Source organism: Maniola hyperantus, chromosome 2 (assembly GCF_902806685.2).
Source record: "Maniola hyperantus chromosome 2, iAphHyp1.2, whole genome shotgun sequence".
Lineage (NCBI taxonomy): Eukaryota > Metazoa > Arthropoda > Insecta > Lepidoptera > Nymphalidae > Maniola > Maniola hyperantus.
In genome coordinates, this window is record NC_048537.1 from 2,823,448 (window position 1) to 2,837,762 (window position 14,315).

At 39.2% G+C, this 14,315-nt stretch overlaps 1 protein-coding gene across 1 annotated transcript in view; it reads left to right on the plus strand.

Moving 5' to 3' along the window:
- Positions 1–7,318, plus strand: part of bib (big brain) — a 98,251-nt gene extending 90,933 nt beyond the window's left edge. The window contains exons 4-7 of the mRNA XM_069505768.1: positions 4,094–4,269; positions 4,860–5,054; positions 5,971–6,167; positions 6,667–7,318. Coding sequence (XP_069361869.1) covers positions 4,094–4,269; positions 4,860–5,054; positions 5,971–6,167; positions 6,667–6,800 — 702 coding nt within the window. The 3' untranslated portion in view covers positions 6,801–7,318. The remainder of the gene's footprint in view (positions 1–4,093; positions 4,270–4,859; positions 5,055–5,970; positions 6,168–6,666) is intronic.
- Positions 7,319–14,315: the final 6,997 nt, after the last annotated feature.

A 14,315-nucleotide genomic window follows, 5' to 3' on the forward strand; every position in this document is an offset into this window, starting at 1 on the left:
GTATCTGTAAAGTTTTATTCAAACGTCAAAGACGTAAAATATGTAGGTATTGGTCTCACAACAGTTAACATGTGGGTTATTCTCTAATTGTTCTCGCTTACAAAATACAAGGTTGGTGCAGCGGCGAACTGAAATATTATGTTCTGTTTCTCAATGGCAGGTTTGCATTTGACTATGGATTTTGTGACGGTGCAATCTTCGATGAAAACAGGAAAATCTGGAAAAAGGGTTTACCAATCTTATTAGTTTATTATTATCAATAATTATAATATAACCAATTAAAACAGCTAGTAATTTTATAATGCACTAAAATGACACGCCTCATTTTTTAAACGCGCACTTTTGCTAAAAAAATTGATTTTACTGTTGAAATCGATAGAGTATAGGCCCTATATAATTAGGAGTCTGGTTTCAATATTCAATCTAAGTATATTAGGTAATCCGTCGATAATTTACAAGTTACGTTGCTATTTGTCAAAAATTGTAGGTACTTAAAAGATTAGTTAAAGGTTGATTTAATATTAAACGCCATTTAAACGCTAACGTTATGTAGCTAAGGCTAGAAAAAAAGATTCCCTAATTGAACCAGTTCTTGCTTGCGAAGAGACCGCGCCTTGCTCTCTCTGTTTACTTACTTAGATGAATTATATTACTAACTAGCTTATGCTCGCGACTTCGTCCGCGTGGACTAGTACACAAATTTCAAACCCCTATTTCACCCCTTCAGGATTTGAATTTTTAAAAATCCGTTTTTAGCGGATGCCAACGTCATAATTGCTATCTGCATGCCAAATTTCAGCCCGATCCGTCCAGTAGTTTGAGCAGTGTGTTGATAGATCAGTCAGTCAGAACCTTTTCCTTTTATATATTTAGATGTCAAATATATTTCGACGACGAACACGGCATTTTACAAAATACGTACAGCATTGAAGATCCCAAGACGCCAGCGGACGAAGACGTAGAGTTTTCAATAGCCGTCGCCGATTACGATTCTCCGAACACAATGCTTATCCTCCATCCTCCCGCTACACTACCTGCCTTTTGTGGAGAATCCTTCACAGATGTTCCTTTTTTGCGCCAGCTGTGTACGTTCAAAGTGCGGCCAACAAAAACGTGAACACGGAAGATTCTGCCTCCGAATAACATTTTTATTGAATGCTTCGACGAAGAATGGACCGAAAAGATCTGTAGAAGCATGAAAGGATCCATAGATCACAATTTACGTAATGGTTTATAACTTTATACAGATTAAACTTAAAGCTTTAAAATCAAAGATGCTGTATAGATATGACAGACTAGCTAATCCGCCCTGGTTTTGTTTGGGTGAAATTATTGAAAATCCTTTCTTAGAGAACCTATGTAAATACTAGGGAGGTATAGTCAAACCGGCCGGCTAAGGGCTAATAGCAATAAAACTTTTTATTCTTATGATTTACCCTGGATTAACATATAGGCTAATTCTTATCCCGGAAAATCAAAGAGTTCCTGCGGGATTTTAATGATCCTATATCTACGCGAACGAAATCGCGAGCATCAGATAGTAACATATAGGTATATGTGTATATAGTAACATATATACACGGGAAACGCCGAATCCAAATTTTAATACATATTTTACTTTCATCAGTATCCTTATTATAAATGCGAAAGTGGGTTTGTTGGTTTGTACTTCAATCGGACGACGTGACAACGGATTGACGTGATTTTTTGCATGGGTATAGATAAGGACCGGAGAGTGACGTGACATAGGCTACTTTTTATCCCGGAAAATGAAAGAGTTCCCACGGGATTTTAAAAAAACCCTAATTCCACGCGGACGACGTACGTATTTAATACAACAAACAGTACTTATAACTTTTTAAAAATTCTAGAAGTAAGTACCTATAACAAACTGACTTAAAATTACGAAACGATTTGCATTTTACCACAGACCACACTATAAATAACAACAAAATGATCTGGTAAATAACCCATTTCCTTTTATGCTTCGATTTGCGGTTTCGCGATGTCGCTGAGTTTCGACCGCAGACACGATAAAAACCTTTTTAAAAAGCTAGTCTCTCCCACAGAATTATTAACAAAGTATAGAAGTGGCATGTGCTGTCTTAGCCAATTGTCCATTGGCAAGTTTTCTTGCAAAAGTCATTATGTCAACGATATTCCAATCTGTTAGTTTTTAATATGAAAAACATGTAGTTGACCCGTATCATGATCAGCGGCCATCTCCGAGCCACTACTGAGCACGGATCTCCTCTCAGAACGTGAAGGCCATAGTCTGCCCAGTGCGGAATGGCATATTTCACACACCTTTGAGAACATTATGGAGAACTCTCAGGCATACAGGTTTCCTCATGATGTTTTCCTTCACCTTTAAAGTGAGTGATATATTTTAATTGCTTTAAACTCACATAACACCAGAAGCTAGAGGTGACTGCCCAGGATAGAACCCTCGACCTCCCGAATCTTAATCTCTAAGCCAACGTCTTAATCTCTAAGCTGTCACAGTTTTCTGTTACAGTTTAATTTTTGCTTTGCTATGCTTTAAATGCTATTTATATATGCATAATATAAATTATGCTTTCGAATCTTGTCTGTATGAGTGAGTTGCTTAAAAAAGTCTGTCTTTAAGCGCCGTGCGCGGCGACAAGCTCACGGTCCTTTACCACTTCTACCTACCTATTTTGAGTTTTGTGGTGTCTCCTAATTACAGCTAACAATCCTCACCAAAATGGAGACGAGGATGGTTTTAATTCACGAAATCCCCGCAGGTAGTCCATTGTTGCAAGTATAGTGGTAGGTAGGTAGGTACTATAGGTAGGTAGGTGCCTACAGTGAAGGAATAGCGCAGGATCCTTTCAATGGGGACGTTTTTAAATGCCCCGCTCATTTCCGTTCGAAAATAAAATGTGAAAAAATTGCTCAAATTTCTGGGGTGAAAGTAGGGTTGCCATCTTGTTTCAGCGAACATGATTTAAATATCATCAACCCATCGCCGGCTCACTACTGAGCACGGGTCTCCTCTAAGAATGAGAATTGTTTGGCCAGTCTACCAAACTGGCCAAGGGTGGATTTTTTTGGTAAATTATTATGGCAGTCAGAAAGGCAAGGAAAACTACGACTGCAGCCTTGAGTTAAACGGAGGAATAAAAGGACTAGGTTATCACCTATCACTAAGGTGAAAACAACACTTGAGTAGTAATTATGTTACGAATTAGCAAGTTGAAGTGGCAGTAGGTAGGCAGGCCATGTCTGTTGCATCGCATAACCGATGGCCGCTGGAGCAGACGAGGCCCACTTTAAACTTTATTGTAGGTACCTACTTAGTGTGACTTTTTTTATTCATTATAGGCAAACGCTTTACTATATGATGGAAAGTGATGATGCGGCCTAAAATGGGACGCGTTTACCTAGAAGATTCCTATTTACTCTTGTTTTAAAGATACCCGGGTTGTTATTGGTAGGAAACACATATCGTGGAAGAGTATTCCAAACCTTAGCCATGTGTATGAGGAATGATGACGCAAAAAGTTTCACATCGAGCGACAACCCTTTCGTTCGTCGTAGTTTCGAAATCACCTCTATTTTACGTCACTGATGGAAGCAAGTCCCGTGTTGCATGCAGTTTGACTTTACTCACTGTAACGTCGAGTGTGGAGCAATCAGGAACCTTTTGAATTCTTTACACTCTTAGTAGTTTGCTGAACAGAATTGCCAGCCGTTGTAAAATTCTGGTTACCGTTTTTTTGCGATTGTTAATACTGTAGGACGTAGGTATGTGTACAATCGCACTTCTGAAATGCAAGGGATCTACGATTGCAAACCTTCAAAGAGAAGTTTTCGAATGTTGTACCTAATATCTACTTTGTAAAAATAATATAGAAGAAGAAAATCTGTCTGGCAATCGGGGTGTGAGGCGGGGGGACGCCCCGCACGTCACCCGCGTTATCCCGCACCAGGTTAGCGCAGGGGCTGTACGAGTGTGCGGGGCGTCCCCACCCCGATTGCCATCTTGATCTGTAGTGTAGTCTACCTAAACTTTGGCTCTATAAACGTAGGTATATCATAACTTTAAGTACCTACCTATCCTTTCCAGATGCCATCACTAAACCCAGCGCGGTCACTGGGCCCGTCCTTCGTGTTGTCTCGCTGGGAGAGCCACTGGGTCTGCTGGGTGGGAGGCATCGGCGGCGGCATAGCCTGCGCGCTGCTCCACGAGTGGGGCGCGAGGCGGCCAGGGGCTGCCTCGAACTCCAGAGCATCTTCACCAAGGTACTTCTTACATTGCTTATCCATATTTCCAAACCTACTAGTTATCCATATTATCTAAATATATAAAACGAAAAGGTGACTGACTGACTGATCTATCAACGCACTAAGTCAAACTACTGGACGGATCGGACTGAAATTTGGCACTCAGATAGGGTAACGTAGGCATCCGCTAAGAAAGGATTTTTGAAAATTCAACTCCTAAGGGGGTGAAATAGGGGTTTGAAATTTGTGTAGTCCACGCGGACGAAGTCGCGAGCGTATGCTAGTTATTATTATAAATGCGAAAGTTTGTCTGTCTGCTAGCTTTTCACGGCTCATCCGTTTTTGTACGAAATTTGGTACATAGATAACTTGTATCCCAGGGCCTATGTCCGTACATAGGCCTACTTTTTGTTCCGGAAAATCAAAGAGTTGCCATGGTATTTTCAAAAACCTGAATGAAACGTGAAAAAGAGGACTCGTGGTTCTTGCTGTTCTGCGGTAAAAAAGAGAGGAACTGCCTTCAGTTCCTCTCTTTTTTACCACAGAACAGCCAGTGATCTTGATTCTCCTTAGAATCAAGATTGTATAAAAGTTTTATTTCATTCCAGGGACCTTGATGAGCTGGACAAGCCGGCGTTCCCGTCTCACCACCACTATCGCCACGCGCCCACGTACTGCTCGGCGGCGGCGCCCCGCCCAGACACCACGGAGCCGCTGTACTCCGGCACCAAGTCGCTGTACTGCCGCTCGCCGCCGCCCACGCGCCACACGCTGCACAGGTCTGGCGGACCCCCCTGTCTCATGTAACTATCGGTGTCTTTGGCTGGCTGAACGAATAACCCTGGTTTATCTCCTACATTCCACCGTAGTAACAATACGCATTAGTAGTTCTCCTTCTTAGTAGTAGGGATTAGTAAGCACCGACACACTGCAAGTCTGGAGACCACCGTCATTCATATCTAATGTACCTACCCACCCACGGAACAGAAAACTAACTATCGGTGTCTTCTTATTCTAGCTATTGAATTATTTGGATTCCATCGTAGCTCTTTATTTATAATCTTGCACCATTTTACATTTTCTTTTGGATTCATAGTGTGCATGCTGTTCTTGGATTGATTGGCAGCGCTCTGCATTTCTGTATGAATAGATAGTAGGTAGGTATCTCCCACATAATATATAAAATTCTTGGAAAGATGAAAAATAAAATCAAACTGTCGATGCGTTCGCTATTATACGTAATTTTTCTGATTTTTTTTAATGAAAATATTACAATAAAACTTAAAGCTAGCCTTATCTAATTACTATACAAATCATGCCCGCGTGGAATGGTACCAAGAATACTGGCTGCATTTCCGCGCTGGACAGCCAGGCTGGTCCGTTGCGCATTTAAAAAAGGAGCCAGCCCTTCTGTCACCACATGAGGCTATTAATCACGGTGTAATGTCTCGTAAATTTTTTTTAGCACTAAGACTCCATGACCCCAGGGTCTCCACGGCAAATGGAACACAAATTTAACTCTCAATAACAGAGGCATACTTGCTCCGCTTGCCGTTTTCAGCTGTTTCTGCTGCGTCCCTTATTTTTACTTATTGGTCAGCCATGATTTCCTTCATTATGCCAGCTTTGAAGATATCGACAATTAATTATTATTCAAATATGTTAGCATAGTTTTCTCGAAGATTCCTAAGTCATAACACACCACAACCTTGATTCCAGATCACAATCAGTGTACAGTAAGAGCAGCGGCGCGGGCGCACCGACTGTGCCTCAGGCCACCTCGCTGGCGGCCACGCAGTCGCAGCTGCTGTTGCGGCCGCCCACACACACCGTCACCATGAACCAGAACGTGCACAACGCGCAGAGGGAGCCGGCCTACGGGGCCACTGCGAACGGCGTGCGACCCGGACCCGCTGGTGAGTTGACTCTGGTGAACAGGCTCAGTGCCACAAGCCACCTCGCTGGCAGCCACGCAGTCGCAGCTGCTGTTGCGGCCGCCCACACACACCGTCACCATGAACCAGAACGTGCACAACGCGCAGAGGGAGCCGGCCTACGGGGCCACTGCGAACGGCGTGCGACCCGGACCCGCTGGTGAGTTGACTCTGGTGAACAGGCTCAGTGCCACAAGCCACCTCGCTGGCAGCCACAAAACCTGCTGCACCTCGCTGACAGCTACTGTTGCAGTCACCAGTTGCCCACACTTTTTGTTTGCCCCCTTAAAGATACACCCCTGATTGCATCACAGAAAATCATCTGGTATGCAATGTCGACTTTACTACATAATGGGTGCAGCTAGAAAGGCTGGCATCCGGGAAATGGAGAATATGTATTATAAAATGTCCTATTGTGTCCTTCCAAGGCACGGAAAGCTTATTCGTACATGGCAAGCTTTTTAAACCCTTAACATTCCAGGTGCAGCAGTACAGGAGCGCCGCGACTCAGTGTACGGAGGAAGTACAACGAGGCGAGGGCCGTTGTCCTCAGAGGATAGCGCGTACGGCAGCTACGCACCCGCAAGGGCATACCGCCCTCCCGAGCACTACTAGCGACGCGCCTCGCAGCACAATATTGCGCTGCTTTTTGACGTGTGAACCAACCCTGACCTTGCGGATTGCGGTGACCTGTCAGAATACTAAGACTTTAGCTTCAAGAAAAGCAGTGGATAAAACTGTGAACCAATCTAACCCCGATTACGGTGAACCGTCAAAATACGTACGTAACGTTGAGCTTCAAAAAATTAGCCACACATCCGGGTGACTCCGCTACACGACTCATTTAACCTGACGCCAAACAAAAAATACCCCAAAAAATGTTGCAGGTGAAAAAGTTGTGACTTGTAACTTTAAAATACTAAAATATTAAATGAAGTTAAACAGTGAATTGAGCATATACCTTTGTGCTTTATAAATAGTGATAAATAAATAAAATAAATTCTAGGTTATGTCGAGAAAAATTAAATTAATTAATTAAAATACTACTAAACTATGAAATAATCTGTCTGTAAGATGATATTTAATAAGATTATTACTAGAAAGATAACACCCCAAATACAAATCGTCTTATTCCGCTTTGTGACGTTGTAAATTTTGAACTACTAACTAGCGTTTCGCTTTTAATTAAAATCTATTTTGTTCAAAGTATGTTGGTGCCACCTAGCATCAAGGTGCAGAACTACGCGTGGGTCGATGTTCAGAGTTCATTCGAGCCACAATAGATGGCGTTTGCTTCGTTGTCAATTGTCGTAAAAATAAAACAAAAATATTTAAATAAAACCATAATATCATTTGTTTATTGTTAAGTCATTAACACAACGGTTCTTATAATATATCCTTAGGTTCCGCAAATATTCAAAAATGAATTGGCTTCATGATCAAACTAAATGAGAGCGGCCACACTCGGGTTGCGTCTGGCAACACCGATAGGTGAGATTTAGAATTTTCCTGGAGTCAACATGTGAAGACGAATTTTTTTCGTTCCAGGAAAATCTCATTCCTTTTCGCCCATGGCTTCGCCTGGGAAAATACAATAGTTATAAAGTTAGTCATCCTAACGTATTTCAATGTTTCATCAATTATGGTGAGTGAAAAATCAAGTAATGTGGATTCGACAAAATGGCGGTTTGGTTAGAGAAAATCCTAATCTCATGATTTCTTTCAGTTCCAGTTATTTTAACTTCCCAAATAAATGAGGATAATGGGTTGTGGGTGGACTTCTGAAAACCATTGGTGGCCAGGAGTTCAATAGGTGAGTTGTGTTTGATCGGGAAAATTCCACGTGTCGAAATTTTCACACAGCACAAATTATAATCTTGTTTTTCTTTGTTACAGGGTTTACGTTTACGTTTTTTTAATTTTACGTTTACGTTTTACGTTTTAGTTTACGTTTTAGTTTTCCGTTTTCGTATTTATTTCTTTTGCACATTCACGTTGGCAACTTAATTTCTATGGATAAGACTTGGTGAAAATCTTTGTAATGAAACATTTCGGTTGTGAAGAATCAAATAAATTGAGTTTTGGATCTTGGCCGATGCCGTCCAGCTACCTTGCAGTCTTCGCACCTACAAGTAAGCATATGTTTGTATCCTGCAACAGCTTAGTGAACCTTCTTAGTGTATGTGTACAGTAAGAACCCTGTCTTTACTACTAGCTTTTATTTTGAAACAATTTTATGAATTTTACTGTGTCATTGTCTATTCCATGCCAATGGCATCTTAAATTTAAAACATAGATTTTATGTACTATCTACCTAAGGCATTCTAATGTATCTAAATTAAGTCTTGGTATTAAGTTAGAATAACTAAGCATTATTAGCCATCATTAGGTATTAAGCGACCCCGGTAAAAGTTACATTAAAAACAATTTTGCCTAACATCTAGCAAATTTCATTTATAACACCTCATATACATTACAAGGGAGTCGACGGCTAGCTTCTATTCTTTACTAGGTAGATAGATCAAGTAAAGTAAATTAAAATTATATTTTTTTTCCTCTAATCTTTGTAAGGTGGTAGATTATTCCGTATCCGGGTATATTTCTATTCCGCCCAATTTATCACCCTTACAGCTTATCCACCCTAAACAGCCACTCTAGGGTGCCTCATTCGGAAACGTATGTCCGTCTATCCATCCCGTAGTCCGGACTAAACCATACACCCTAAAGTAGCTGATTTAGAGCTAGCGTGTACTACAGTGCAGTGAGTTTGCGGTGCGTTTTAAAATCCGTTTAAGTCTATGAAAATCCGGTGCGGAATCAATTCGGCAGTGCGCGAGCTTCTATAGAATAGGTAGGTACTATAGTTCACAGATTTTGCGGGGGAAAAAAACCTACAGAAATTTACCGTGGTACCCGCTAACTTTTACGGCGGCGGTTACGCACTCAACCGTTCCGAGTCCGTGAAAAAACATTCCTTTTTGTTTTGCTCCCATACAAAACAAAAAGGAACGTATTTTCACGGACTCGGATAGGATGAGTGAGTGACCGCCGTTAGGGTTAAAAAACGGAATAAGCAATCAATGTAATGTAGGTTATTATTATCATTGTGACATGATATTGTTTAATTGATATAAGTAGGTAGGTAAGTATTTATGTCTCCTATGAAGATACAAATTACAATAAACTGTATAATAATAAAATTCCTATAGTAGATTATGTACAATGATTGTAAATAAGTACTAACTAACTTACTAACTACTTACATTAAGTTACAACATCAAGTTAACAACAAATGTGTGCCAATAGAAACTGGAACAGTGTAAAAGTCAAAAGTGGTTTATGTCGAGTTATACCAAATTAATTCCAAATACTTAATTTTAACGATTTTTTAAATTTCTATTTAATAGTTTAGTTAGAAAAGAAATAATTTGTTAAGAACCTAATATTACTTAAGTTAGTTTAATGTATTTTATTTTATTCGACTGATAGAGTTGCTTCGGTTTGAGCAAAAGTTTTTGCCTCCTTATCTTCAGGGAACATTATGAATAGGATGGCATTACTTTTGGTCTTATCAAATTACCTTTTGTGTACGTTTCGGCCGTGGCTAGTTACTATCCCATCCATATAGCCGTGCCGCCACGTGATTTATCGTTCCAGTACGATGCTACATATAAATCGATTATGGGCATTTGTTTCATAAAGATTGCCATACTCCTTTTGGATTAGCACGTTACCATCTTAGGTGAGATCGCAGTCGTGAGCTTGTCATTGAATAAAAATAAAAAATCTCAGTACCTATTACCAAATTGGCACCAGTAGTGGACCTCAAAAACCAGTGGTTTTTATAAGAATAATACGTAGACGTAGGTAGATATATTGATTTCAACATGTGTAAGTACAACGAAATAGTGTACCATATGAATTAGGTGACTGTACAAAGTGTTTTAGATTAAGTAGATTAAGTAATTAAACATAATATTGCTGGAGGAACTAATTTTAATATTTTAATTTATCGTGTAACTTTGGTAGTCTGTTTCCAGCAGTCATAACTCATAAACGAATTATTTCCAAATTTTGTCATCTTTATTTTCGAAAAAAAAAAAGGTTTGATGGCGGAGTATCTGATAATTTTGTTTCACCAACCGCTTTTAAAATGTGCCGTCGTGCTCAGCGGCACTTTTTTCCATAAATAGATGGCAATCGGGGAGAGAACGACCCGCACACCCGCACAGCCCCCGCGCTAACCCGGTGCGGGATAGGCCAGATGACGTGCGGGGCGTCCCCCCGCCTCATACCCCGATTGCCATCTCAATTCTTAACCTGTCGTACTATACATTTTTATTCGAAGCTCATCCATTCTGTGTGCTTAGTATGAGATTGTACATCTTACCATTTGATGGAATTCGACCGTCAAAATACTTGAGATTAAAATGAACCTAAACTTGATCGATTTTAGATCCAAAATTGAGTATCATTGATTTTAATTTCGCAGAGTCTTTGAGCTTTGAAACAAGGAAAGATCTATTTCACTTTAACGTTGAAGTATTTCCATAATCGAATCCTATGAACGTTGGTGAGATGTGAAATCATACTAAGCACACTAGTCGATTTATTTTAGACCGAACAAGCACACGGGTGGGGTATGGCTGAACGAATTGTAGTATGAAGTAATTAATTGCTAGATTCTATTCCACCTGGACGCAACGTATTGAACATTCTACGACCGCGGGTGTAAACTAAATACTTGCAAAAGTCAACTTAAACTTAAAAGTAATTTAATAATTATAAGACTGTTACCTTTATATTATTAATTACTATTTTAAGGCTTCCAAAATAATATAGAATAAGATATTTTAAGTGAAAACCTCATTGAAATAATGTAAGTAGATTAATAACATTTTCGAACAATCACAACCTCTAACTACATATTCAACTCGTTAATCGTATTCAAAACATACTGTATGATATAATAATATTATTATTCAGAAATAAATTTACTTGCAGTTAAAAAGCAGTTTTATTTTATAAAATAGAAACACACGGACACTAGATATACACGGCAAGGCGTCACACTGACCGCGCGCGTACCTACAATCTGCACGAACGTTCGCGACAGGTCGAGGTGTCAATCGGGGTATGAAAGCCATTATTTATACCTTACTAGATGAAGCCCACGACTTCATCCGCGTGGATTAAGGTTTTTAAAAATCCCTACGGAACTCTTTAATTTTCCAGGAAGCCTATGTCCTTCCCTAGGATGCAAGCTATCTCTATACCAAATTTCATCAAAATCGGTTAAACGGATGAGCCGTGAAAAGCTAGCAGACAGACAGACACACTTTCGCATTTATAATATTAGTATGGAGTATGGATTTGTACACCTCAGTAACCAGTCTATTAATAAGCTCTTGCATATTTGCTCACTTGCTCATTGAGATGTCAATCGGGGTACGGGGCATTAATTATACCTTATTTGTACACCTCGGTAACCAGCCTACTAATGAGCAAGGAGCTCTTGCTCATTTTGGACAGGACTCAGCCTATACAACGCCGACCAAGCGCGGATTGGTAGACTTCACAAACCTTTGAGAACATTATAGAGAACTCGCAAGTTTCCTCACGATGCTGATTTCCTTCACCAATCCACATATTTGCATGCCTGAGAGTTCTCCGTAATGTGCTCAAAGGTGTGTGAAGTCTGCCAATCCGCACTTGGCTAGCGTTGTAGCCAAACCCTTCTCATTCTGAGAGTAGACCCGTCCTCGTAATGAGCGAGCGAATTGGGTTGTTGATTGATATGATACAATAAAACTCAATTTGTATTTAAAATGTTTTTATTATCCGGAACATTATGCTAATCTCGAATAATTGTAAAACAATATATTTTCTATTGACGAAGCTAAAGCACATTGCATATTGCATGAGAACGTAAATTCCTTACTTTACCACAATTCGATTTCGTAACATTATTATTATTGCATATAAAATACTATAAAAACCTTTTATCTCCGTCCGTTCATTTGAATAACAAATACGGGGTCCTACATTAATGTTATAAAACGAAAAAAATCTATCTACTTACTCCGGCAGTGAATTCTAATATTAGAATGAATAATTTCTATTAAAAAGTTACTTCCATGAAATTCCAACTGTTCTGTATTACTGAACCTTTTTATCTAACGTACATACAGTGACATAGCAATGTGGCGGATGAAAAGTTGGGCCCTCCGTCTAAAGGGGCCTCGAGTCCCTTGAGTAGATTCATAGACCAAAAGATTTTTAAGTAAATTCGTTTTCAAACCAAACCGTTCTAACTAGTGTTAAAAAGTTGTTACCTAAATAGGTCATAAAAACATAGTTAACTCAAAGTATCTATTAGAATAAACTAAAGACCGTTATTGGACTGTAAATTAGATTTAGAAATTACACATAAATAGAAATTTAAGCTAAAGTAATATTACTTGTAATTAGCCCACACGCTAGATTGTAGTAGGATTAAAGCTGCCAATTTGTATAAGAGTTTTTTAAAGTAGAAACAAATTAGTAAATTCGTAGTTATCACTAATTAGTATGACGAAGATTTGATATAATTACTTCAATATTATTTTAAGTTTTCATTTAATTAATTTATAATGTTTGTTTAATTTAATTATTAAGAAAAAATCTGAAATATAAGTAGGTATGACGAGTGTCTAAAAAATCCAGGGGCCTCGTCGCCATGTCGTTACGTCACTGCTCACATGAACTTAAAAATATGAACTAGCAAGTTAAAATACTAATTGTGCTTCAATATAATCACTATAGAAGAAGATTAAATCCTTACATTAGATTAGTCTTAGGTATCATCAGCAGATCGCAAGATGCGTGACCGGCAAGCCTTGCCATCTATCCTTGTCTCGTCCAAATAAATATATAAATAACAACCTATTTACATAATGTGAGATCTTTCACGATTTTTTTCCGATCAGCCTTTGAAACCCTGTGTGCTTAGTATTTACACGTTGCTTAAGATTTTACACATCACCAACATTAACAGAATTCGAGCACAATTACGTCATACTTAATAAAATGGACCGAACATTTTTTTGATTTAAAGTCCGTTGTCATCATTCATATCGTTACATTACATTAAAATTGATGGTCATGCAGTACCACCGATTTTAAATTCACAATTGTTTCAAATTGGAGCCCTGCAATTAGATTTATACATCGATGGATTTTTAGACGAATTTTAGCTTTAAACGAGGCTATTATGATCCATTTTACTTTGACGCTGAAGTGATTCGACGGCGACGCTCAAATTCTATTTATCGACTCGTACTAAGCACACTGATACAAAATCGATGGTATCGATTTAGCATTTTAAATGAATGAAATCACAATAAAAACTTTAAAAATGCACCATTTTAGTACCTATGCTCTTGGCAGTTTATAATCGTTTTTTAGCCTGCTCATTTGGGTTTTTTTATTGACTAAACATTTTCTCATGTCCCCGACCCGTAAGTTTTTGATGCTACATGTAGGGTGCGTTTCCTCTGAAGCAAAGGAGAGCTGTAAGCGGTGAATTGTTCACTGAAACGGAGCGGACCCGGCTAGTGTGCTGGTCGAGCGTATCGACTGGCAGTAAAATTCTGTCAGGCTAGATCTCAGCTTTAGCACAAACCAGAGAATTAGGATGATGACCATGTCAAAAATGAATTATTCCGTGGGAATAATTAATAAACTAAGGGCCTTCCAAAATTCTTAGTATCCACGTCCGCTGTTAGTTTTAGGTTGGCAACCATTTAAATTACCGATTTAATTAAAAAAGTAAGTACGTCAAATGTTTATGACGTCGCATCTGTGTATTTCATACAAGCTCCCTAAGCGAGCGTTTTGACATTTGGTGAAAAGTCGCTGATTTGACTAGCAATCATCTCTATTGCTTGTCTGAGCAAATTCCTGGAATAAACTTGTTAAAAAGTGAAAGCACTTTAAAAACTAAACCATAATAAGAAGTTCTGAATATTTCGGAGTTAAAAAGGGTGAAGGCCCCTTCATTTTTTTAAAAATTCTTATTAATTTTACAGGGCTCTTACATTTCTAGCTCGCCAAACTGGTGGGCCCGTTTGTTGGCGAGGTGGCGCTCTT